Source organism: Quercus lobata, chromosome 9, assembly GCF_001633185.2.
Source record: "Quercus lobata isolate SW786 chromosome 9, ValleyOak3.0 Primary Assembly, whole genome shotgun sequence".
NCBI classification, from domain to species: domain Eukaryota; kingdom Viridiplantae; phylum Streptophyta; class Magnoliopsida; order Fagales; family Fagaceae; genus Quercus; species Quercus lobata.
The window spans coordinates 26242969-26253966 of record NC_044912.1 but is presented as its reverse complement, the minus strand read 5'-3'; the positions used below and the strand labels follow the sequence as shown (position 1 = coordinate 26253966).

The following is a 10998-nucleotide window of genomic DNA, read 5'->3' as shown; positions in this document are numbered from 1 at the left end:
ATCATAAAATTAAGAAATCAGTACCAATCCATAATTGATGGCTTACAGGTATATATGGAAGAAGTACACCGGATGACATAAAAGTATATTCCAAATGCTTCTGACCATATGTTTGAATTCACATTTTAACATCTTGTGGTCCACCAGAGGACTATAATTTCTCCATTTGATGCCACTCACGCTTGGAGAAATGAATGTCTTATATCTTCCAAATATTATGGTATCATCAAATTTATTAGGTAAAATATACTGTATTTGTCATTTAAGAATTTAAAGATAATAATATATTCTAATATTGAGAAATTAAATGGAAATTGGAGGATAGAGAAAGTGTATATAAAACTTTCCATAGTGTGACTCTCTTCCAAAACCTCAAATTCAATGACAAGCAGTGTTATGTTTCATCCATGCTTCCTTGTTGCCTCAATTCTCTCAAATTATTTTATAGGCCTTTTGGCTACAGCTGCTAGCAATGGTGGGTTTACCGTTGAGCTAATCCGCCCGGATTCTCCCAAATCTCCCTTCTACAATGCTAACAAAACTTTTACCGGCCGCCTAAACAAATACTATCCAAATGCCCTTCAATCACGAGTAATAGCATACAAAGGTCAGCATCTCATGAAGGTCTCAATTGGAACTCCACCGGTAGACATCTATGGCATTGCTGATACAGGTAGTGACCTTGTGTGGACACAATGTGTACCATGTGATGGCTGCTACAATCAGATTAGTCCCATATTCGATCCTCTAAAGTCCTCCACATATAGTGACTTTTATTGTGAATCAGAACAATGTCTTCTTATAAACACTGGCACTTGTTCTCAAAATATTTGCACTTACACTTATGCATATGCAGATTCTTCCATAACCAAAGGTGTTTTAGCCCAAGAAAAAGTCACCATGACATCAAACTCAGGGCAAACAGTTTCTCTAGACATTGCTTTCGGGTGTGGACACAACAATAGCGGGATTTTCAATGACCATGAAATGGGAATCGTTGGGTTAGGAGGAGGGTCTGTGTCCTTTGTTTCACAAATAGGATCCACCTTTGGTAGCAAGAGGTTTTCCCATTGCTTGTTGCCATTTGGTACTGATCCTAGTATTGCAAGCAAGATAAGTTTTGGCAATGGCAGTGAAGTTGTGGGTGATGGTGTGGTTTCAACACCTTTAGTATCCAAAGAATATAAGACCCCCTATTTTGTCACACTAGAAGGAATTAGTGTTGGAGACACATATGTGCCATTTAACTCTTTAGGTATGGTTTCTAAGGGCAACATGTTTTTGGATTCAGGAACACCACCAACGATTGTGCCACAAGATTTTTATGATCGATTGGCAGTGGAAGTGCAGAAGCAAATTGCAATGAATCCCATTAGGGATGACCCTGATTTGGGGACACAGCTTTGCTATAGAACTAAATCTAATCTTGACGGACCAATATTGACTGTCCATTTTGAGGGTGCGAACGTGCAGTTAAAGCCTATACATACCTTCATTTCACCTAAAGATGGGGTTTACTGCTTTGCAATGCAAGGTTCTAATGGCGGTGGTATATATGGCAACTTTGCTCAGGCTAATTTCTTGATTGGGTTTGACATGGAAACAATGATGCTCTCCTTCATGCCGACTGATTGCACCAAACAATAGAGTTTGCTATGGTTCAATGTAACACTACTATATCTTATACAATAAGAGATATAATAACGTAGTTATTCTTCTCTTGTAATATATCTTAATCTTAACATTTTTTTGCCTGAGAAGAATCTTAATATTAACCAGTAGTCCAATTCATGGGAAAGTTTTAATATAGTATAATTGTTCTGATTTTTTTATTAAATATAATTTCTCTCTCTCCCTCCTAAATATATATAGTCAAGTCATTGGCGTTGGGCTACCACCTTTTAAGGGAATAAAGTTGCACTCTTATCATTAGCTATAGCCTTTTTGGTACAATGATCTACAGGAGGTCAAATTGGGCTAAGTCTCAATCAACTCGTTGTCACTAAACTATCATCATTTAAGAAAATAAAGTTGCGCCCATTGTCACAAAAAGCAAGAATAAAATAGTTATAAATCTAGAAATCATTCATTTCTAGACAAATCACACAAAATCCTCCTACCACATTACTCAAGATTAGCAACTTATTTGGTCCAAGAGAGAGTCACTTGTCTCATAATTGCACATTAAGTTACACGCACATATATATATATATATATATATATATATAATTAAAGAATTTCTACAATATCAAAATGGAAAACAAAAATAATCTCTCTCAATAATTCAAAATATAAGTTTGAGAGAGAATTTCCATTTCCTAAATTAACATTTTGTGAATCACTAAAGTATGTTGGAATAAGTTGGGATCCATCGAAAGATAAAGACAAGATTTAAAACCAAAAAGAAAAAAATCAAGTTAAAATTCAACTTTCTCTCGCTAATATCCAAAATACGAAGAAAAAAAAAGTATTGAATCAACTTAAAATCAATGGCAAAAAGAAAAAAAAAGTATTGAATCAACTTAAAATCAATGGCAAAAAGAAAAAAAAAAAAAAAAGTGATAAAGAGTTTCAACACATACCCAATAAAATTAAAATTCAAATACTAAAAGGAAAAGAAAAATTACACCAAATTCCAAAACTCTCTCCCAAATATCAAAAACACAAAAATGTATTGGTAAATAGATTCACCAGGTAAAAAAGTATAATTGGATTGGAGCTGCCTGTGCCAAATCAATAATTCCTCTTGTAGTTCATAGGTAGCAATATTAGGATTGGGTTATATTCTTGTATTGTATAGTTTCATTCTACTAAAATGAATTATTCAGTTTGGTGGTGCATGAGCTACCTGCCGGGTTTTTTTTTTTTTTTTTTTGTCAAGGTTTTCCTTTTGTGTTTATATCACTATATCACTTATGTTATAACTTTCTTCCTGCTGCACTTATTTCTCCCAATATGGTTTACTCATCCGATAGTAAATAGATAATCTTTACTTAATTGGCATAATTAATAAAGTTAACTTGTCTCATCACACGCATGAAGAGCATGTGAAGAGACTCTCTTTTTTGGAGTTTAGTGTCATAATTTTTCATTCATTCCAATTTGAAGTTTACAGGTTTAATATTACACATTTGCGCAAACTGATACACTTCTTGTTATTCTAAAAAATAATGACTTACCTACTTCCATTGCACATTATTTTTAATTTTCCAAAATTCCACAACTTCTTTCTTTACTTGGGTACTTGACTACATGGGTCCCCATTGAACATAGAAGAGATAATCCTACAATTAGAATGTAAATATATATATATATATATATATATATATATGTATGTATGTATGTTTTATCTGATAGAATTCAAGTTTCATTATGTTACATTATTAATGAAATTTTCTACCAAAAATTTAAGAACATACCTATCGCTCAATGAATTGCATGTTTGGGTCTTAAATTCCTTTGTATCTAAAATCCAAAAATTTAGGATTTCTTTTTTTTTTTTGGGCTTGAAATTGTAAAAAATAATAATAATAAAATTGTTGACCGAATAATAAATTCTTTGAATTTGAAAACCAATGAGAGAGTGGTCTTATTTTGTAGATAATGTTGTACTTGAGAGTCAGAAATGTATTTTTATTTGATTGTCCTTCAGATTTGTCTTTACTTAAATTTGGAGTGCAATATTTTTGAATTGACAAAATGTCCATCCTAAACATGAAAATCTCCTTAAATAGTAGTATAGAATTGATATAAATAATTTGGCATAAAATTAAACAATGTACCGATGTCTAGATTTCCCAACCTATATATAGTCAAAAAGTTTATTTTATTGAACTTGATGCTAAATCAATAGTGTGTGTTTGGGGAGGGCTGAAAGTGGCGTTTCAGTTCTGCATTTTCATGCTTTTTTTTTTTTTTTACCTTGCGCGTGAACAGTAAAATCACTGTGCAGGGGACAAAAAATATTGTTCACGCACTGTTTATGTACTGTTCACGGGTCCCACGACACTATTTACACATTTAAAAATTATTTTGCTACACTGTTTTCAATTTGCAGTTTTCAGTTTTCAGTTTCAATAACAATAAGTTCAATCCAAACGGAGCCAGTATGTCTGCCATCCAGCAGAGATGTCTTATGTTGACTATGCATCAATGGTTGCTAATGCTTAGGCTAGGAAAGCAGTTTGCCTTTAACATGATTTTGGTATTATTGACTCTCCGCATGTGGAGCTATCTTAGCCTTTGATGCAAGACCTTCCTGGTCTATTTTGTAACAAATTATGTGCTGTAACAGCCCTGTGGCTTAAAGTTTTAAACTTAGGATTTGGCGTAGGTTTTTTTTTTTTTTTTTTGAGTCATGATTGTTGACTTTTTCCGTGAATAGTGCACCTGTGCACTGTTTACAAGACCCACAAACTTCACTTTTCAGCAATTTTTCATTAAAAATAAATCTCATGATACTATTCACACATTTAAAAATTATTTTGTTACAGTGTTTTCAGTTTTCAATTTTCAGTTGTATTCAAACGGACACTTAATTGCTATTTATATAATTCCCTTTAAAAATAAATAAATAAATAAAAAAGGAGATGTTTTGAATTTGAAGCAAAACAAAAGTTGACTGAGTTCTTGAATTCGGTCAGAGTTGACCAAAAACAAGCAACAGCATATTCTGATTTGACCTACTTGATTTGGAGAAAAATTTCTTTATCTACATATTGTAAAAGTATCATATATTGATGGATATGAATTTTCTAGTTTTTATTACGTAATTTGATGCCATTTACTTCACGCTTGGAGAAATGGCAAATGCCTATTTTTGCTTGTTTTGAAACTATTTAGCCATATATTCTTGTTTTAAACTCGATTTTTAGAAATCGAGTTATATGCAAAAAACTTTATAAAAAAAAAAAAAAAAATTACATGAAACTCGAGTTCCATTCAAGGAATTTAATTACCTATTATTATATTTCATATAGAACTATTAAGTATATAATTATGAACACTATTAATATATATTTATTATGATTTTTTTTTTTTTGAGAGATTTTCAACCTATAACGTTTGCTCCTAATGATAACTATTTTATCATCAGATCAAGACACCAATCAATTTTTTGTTTATATTTATTATGATTGTGTTTGTATATTGAACTAATTTTCATCATTTAATTGAGGGTTGTAGAATGAATTAAAGTCGAATTAAAAAGTATATATTAAAATATTGACGTGTAAAATTATAAGGATATAAAAACTTATGTGACAAAATATTATGAGGTTAACTATATATATATATATATATATATATTGTTATATGTGTGTGCACGCGCACACGCACCCAAAACACATAAAAAAATTGAAATTTTATATGCAATCATGAAATTAAAATTTTTTTTTATCAAAATAATAATGTAATTAACAAATGATTTTTAAATGCAAATGAATTTACTAACCCATATGAAATCATTACCTGGACACACTCTCCATCATATTAAACCAAAAGACCCAAAGCAATTTATTTGTTGGGGCTAAAAAGAAAGAGAGCAATTTGTGGTGAAGGAAATGATCGAAATAGAAAGATGATAAGATAAGAACGGAATAAAAGAACAGGTTGGGCCAATAAGGGTTGGGCCAATAAGGGCTTGAAAGATGTGGCCCAAGCATGGTCCAAGAATACCTGTCTAACCCGAAATTTGTCCAAATTCGCCCAAATGACGATGGGCGTAATGGAGTGGCTTCAAGTAATTACAAAAGTGTTATTATTATTATTATTATTATTATTTTTTTTTGGGGTTGTAGAGACTAGAGAGTAATAATAAAAGTTTCTAAGTGATTTACGTGAGCACAACAATTTTACAATAATTTTATAAGTCTAAATGATAAATAAAAAAATAATATTAATGATAAACTTAAATGGAAATTTGGAACTACAATATGTTCCAAGGGTGAGATTATCCACCAATTCACTCCCGTACATTGTTCATTTCATTTTGTGTTGAATTCAAAATTTATTAGTATATGAGATTTTATGAAACACACACACACACACAAAAAAAAAAAAAAAAAAAAAAAAGAAGAAGAAGAAGAAGAAGAGAGGAGGCTCAATATGATTATTATGTGTTGATATAAACAAAAATTCCAATTTTGATCGCTAATAGATATCAAGGCGTTGCAATAGTTGATTGATCACTTATATTTCATTTGCTGAATTCTCTTAAAAAAAAAAAAAAAAAAAAAAACAAAAAACAAAAAACAAAAAACAAAAAAAAAAAAAACAAAAAACAAAAAACGAAAAAAAGAAACAAAAAGAGAGAGGGTTTTTTTTTTTTTTTTGCTAAACGAGAGAGAGGTTATTATGCCTTCTTCAGATAAATCATATATTAACTAGTAAGATTAGTAAAGGAATTGTAATTACATTTGAAACGATCAAAAAGGATATATCTTTTTTTTCTTTTTTTCTTTTTTTAAGAAGAGAAGGTTGAGGTTGAGAATTGTGTGGATGTCTCATAATCCGTGGCTATCTAGTGAAGACTGAAGAGGGCGAGTGGTTCTCTTGGTCCCAATTATCCATTCTTGTACTTCATATTTCCAATCCTCAACCACCACAACCACTCTGCTTGTTAAACTCAAACTCACTCACACATTAAACTTACGGCTATCTAAATATGTCATCAGCTGTGGTTGCAGGTTCCTCCTCCTCTTGCACTGCCACCTTCACTAGGAACAGCTCCATCAAAACTTCTTCAACAACACCTGCAAAGCCATTCTTCATATCATCTAAATGCCAGGTATAAATTTTATATATATAAACATATAGTACCAACATATATAAACATTGTCACTTTCATCTATTCTCTATTCTCAAGAAACCCATTTGTAGAAAGCCTTTACTCTATTTCTTCTCTCCAGAAAACCGCCTTCCAAGGCCTCTCACTCCAAGAGGCCAAAAGGGGTGTCTCGGATTCCTTCATAGCTGAGAATAGAAGCAGTTTCGCAAGTGTTCTAAGAAGAGGGCTTGAGGTCACTGCAAGAACTACTGGGGCATCAAAGACCATTGAGGCTGAGGTTGACAAGCCACTAGGCCTCACTTTGGGTCAAAAGCCTGGGGGTCGTGTTATCATTAGTGTGAGTTCTGCTATTTCTATGTTTTCTATCTTCAATTTGCGAAATTTGTTATCCACCAAAATATTTAAAAAATAAATAAATAAATAACAGTACAGTGATCTTATTTTGTAAGAGTTGGAATAATAGTTAAATGATTAAATACATACAATATGCTTAAGCGTTTTGGTACAAATAGTAGTTTATCATGATATCCGATCAAGTAATCCTAAATTCAAACATGTTTATAAGCCAGTGTCATTGCTCAAAGTTCAAATCCCTCCTCCCTTGATATTATAACTATCAAATTATTAATAAAAAAAAAAAAAGTTTAAACTTATCTTCACTTTATCTCTCATTTAAAATGTTAAACGTCACATTTTGAGTCTCATTTATTAAGATGAGTCTCGAACTCTCTATCTACAAACATGAGAGAGGATTAGAATAATGAATAAATGATTAAAATCAATATTTCTTAACAACTCTAAACTTTTGGTACAAGTAGTACAACATCAGTAAGTATACTATATGGATTGAGCTGAAGTTTTTCATGGCAACTCATTCTGATTCAGGCTGTAGATGGGGGTGGGAATGCAGCAAAAGCAGGACTAAAGGCAGGTGACCAAGTTCTATACACTAGCAGTTTCTTTGGAGATGAGCTATGGCCAGCTGATAAGCTGGGATTTACAAAAACTGCTATCCAAGCAAAGCCAGACTCTGTCTACTTCGTTGTTAGCAGGTTCACTTTTCTTAACTTTGTTTGTATCCTCTTGCTTCTTCACTTCATGTTAATTGTGCACTGTTGGTGAAACATTCCATGGAAGATAGATAAAGGTTAAAACTAATTAAAGCATTAATCGTTATTGAGGCTTATTATTAACCTTAGCAGTACAATTGACAATTTATCTGAAGCTGTATGAGGATCTTGTTAAAAAAAGCTTTGGATTATTGAATTTTTTATGCCATTTGCTATTACCTGTAAACTCAATGAAAGATTGATAAATATTGTTCTAGAATATCTAATGGATTATCAGTGTGACAATAATTTCTACAAGCTCAAAATGTTCAATTTTTAAAGTTTGATATATGCTTTTGTAGACGTGCATTACAGCCCTTTTATAGGCTATCTCAGGTGGGGACTCAGCTTTTTGTCCGGAATTTCAGCTGATCAAATGTAATGAATTCTTTCATTTGCTAGTCAATTAATGGATTTTTTGACAATATAGTAAGAATTTGCTATCATAATTGTCTTGGACCCTTCATTTATCTGGACCTTGAAGTTATAATCTTCAAAGATTGTGAGCGTGCCAGTAATTAGAGGCCCACAGTGTGGTAACTTCATCAAGAAGCATTAGAGCTGAGTTTGAAATGGCTCTGTAGAAGTGGAAATTTTGCAACTAATTACAAAATGCTATTTAGTGGGTTCCACTATCGTTGTTTAGAAACCAATGAAAATATTCCAAGTGTTCTAAATAAAAATTTCAAAGAATACCTAAGGGTCAATCACAAAGATGAAATGCCACAGGAAACAAAACCTAACATATACAATTCATTATATAATACTATATTTTGGATCATTATACATAAGGGGTCAAGCTGCAATATCAGTGGAGTCCAATTGTAAGATCTCCATTAATACTTGAAATCTTGGTTTCCCATCCACTATTATGCTGTTTGTGGAAATTTGTTTAGTGTTTTTACTCTGTTTTGGATCTTCATCTTTCCTTGAAGTCCAAAGGAACTTTTAGTATGCTAAACATGATGGCCTTTCTCATTCCCTTTTTTGCAATTTGGAAGAATCAAATCTGAGAATATTTGATGTTAAGGAGAGAGAGGAGCTGGGGGAATTGTTAACCACTAGTGGTAATCTATTTTTAGGGTCCAAATATCTGGTTTGTAATAGTATATTTTCTTTGTTCTTTTTAGATAGAACCTTGTGTCATTGTGTCATTGAAGTTTGAAATTATTTGGGATATGTGTATCTTGTCATGCATTTACTTTATCTATATTAGATACTACTAACCAACATAATTTAAGAGAGAAAAAAAAAAAAAGGAATTTCTTCAAAATAAATTGATTAGACTTGTCTAATTTTTTTTTAATTAATTTTTATACTAAAGTAGTAGAATTGGTATCAGTTATTTATACTATAATGTTGTCACATTTGTCATTTTAGGTTCCTTCAGTCAATTACTTACTGTACACACAATGTATTCCATGTAAAAATCAGTACTTAAAGGAACAAAGTAAACTATAATAACAAGTAAAAATCTGCAAGTGAGCTGATGATGTTAAATTTTTCCTACTATTCTGTTTTATTTTTTCTATGCCTAATGGTCCATTTATCTATCTGCAATACAGAGGTGCTGAAGTAGATGTTAAGAAACTACAAAAGCGTCCAGCTCCTCCCCGCTTTGGAAGAAAATTAACTGATGCTCAGAAGGCAATTATAATTTTGGCATAATAAGCTTCAATTTACTACGAATTGTTTACTTATCTTCTGGATTCAATATAATATCTTAATGTAATTTTAACACCTAATTATTAAATGGGAACCCATCTTGCAGGCTAGAGCTACTCACATATGCCTTGATTGTGGATATGTATACACTGTACAGAAACCTTTTGACGAGCAGGTAAGCTTAGCTTCTGAAATTTGTCATACTCCATAATTCCCCTTAAGACCAGAGTAGGAACAGATTCCAGCTGAAGCACTTCTCAACATCAGAGTAAATATAGTGAACCCTCCCCCTTTTAAGAAAGAAGAAGATTCAATAAAACAGCAACAAAAGTAGAACAACATTGCTTCTTCATCTTTTCTTTTCTTTTCTTTTCTTTTCTCCATTTCTGTTTTCTGTCTATAGCAGAGAGTTTAAGTCAAGACTCCTCTACCCCTTGATTCCTTCAATGCTGTGCTATCACAGCATTGGCACATTGTTGCCATGCTAATTAAGTCACAGTTCACCATGAGTTCACTATCCATATGCATTGCCTTGTGATCAGTTTAGTCAATTATTGATATCTTCTTAGTAGGTGATAATTTATCAAGATATTCGGATTTTATTTTTCTGCAGCCGGATGAATATGTATGCCCTCAATGTAGAGCACCAAAGAAGAGGTTTGCACGGTATGATGTAAACACTGGAAAACCAATTGGAGGTGGGTTGCCTCCAATTGGGGTCATCATTGGGCTGGTGGCTGGTATCGGTGGAGTTGGAGCATTGCTTGTTTATGGTCTTCAATGATTCTTTTTTACTATTGCCTTCCAATTACAAACCCATTGTTCTCCTCTCCAAATCAATCAGCCTGGTTGATATAATGTTAAATTCTGAACTGTACGCCAAGATTTCACTCTTTGGAGCCTTTGTATGTGTCTTAAAATGAACTGTAAATCTAAAGGATGCGCTTGAAATTAGAAGAATCTCCAGGAGCAACATTTGTGACCGTTGCATTGATTGCAATCTCTGAAGTGCATATATTTCACCCCCCCCCCCCCCCAACACAAAAAAAAAAAAAAAAAATGTGTGCGAGTTCAGGATCTATATGTTGCTATTTTAGTCATGTCTAGCATCAGCTTTCCATGCATCATATGTTTCTAACTTGGCACACACATAGCCCCCACCCTCCTTTCTCGCACACAGGTGATTTTGCACTCAAGGATTGGTGGCATGGTGTCACGGGAGGCAATTTGCAATGCTTTTCAATGATGAGAGGTGTTGATGGTGGTTATGTTTCATCAATTCGTGACAATTAGGTGCCAATCGTGGCTAAATTGTATAGATCAGGCTGTTTTGTGGGTGGATCCCGTCAAATTTGAGTTGATAAGGTTATTTTTGGATAGATCTAGTCAAATTTGCACCGATTCGTTGAGTTGTGCATGGTGGTGGGTCGAATTGTG

The 10998-nt window shown here is 32.7% G+C and overlaps 2 protein-coding genes across 2 annotated transcripts; both read left to right on the top strand.

Moving 5' to 3' along the window:
• The first annotated feature begins 381 nt into the window (after positions 1-381).
• LOC115961480 (aspartic proteinase CDR1-like) lies at positions 382-1647 on the top strand. The gene has a single exon (XM_031080458.1). It carries the CDS (start codon positions 382-384, stop codon positions 1645-1647), a length of 1266 nt encoding a protein of 421 aa, XP_030936318.1.
• Positions 1648-6446: 4799 nt separating this feature from the next.
• LOC115960443 lies at positions 6447-10561 on the top strand. Its single transcript, XM_031079350.1, has 6 exons — positions 6447-6787; positions 6909-7124; positions 7673-7839; positions 9462-9543; positions 9668-9736; positions 10175-10561. Exons 1-6 carry the CDS (start codon positions 6665-6667, stop codon positions 10343-10345), a joined length of 828 nt encoding a protein of 275 aa, XP_030935210.1. The 5' UTR covers positions 6447-6664; the 3' UTR covers positions 10346-10561.
• The last annotated feature ends 437 nt before the right edge of the window (positions 10562-10998 follow it).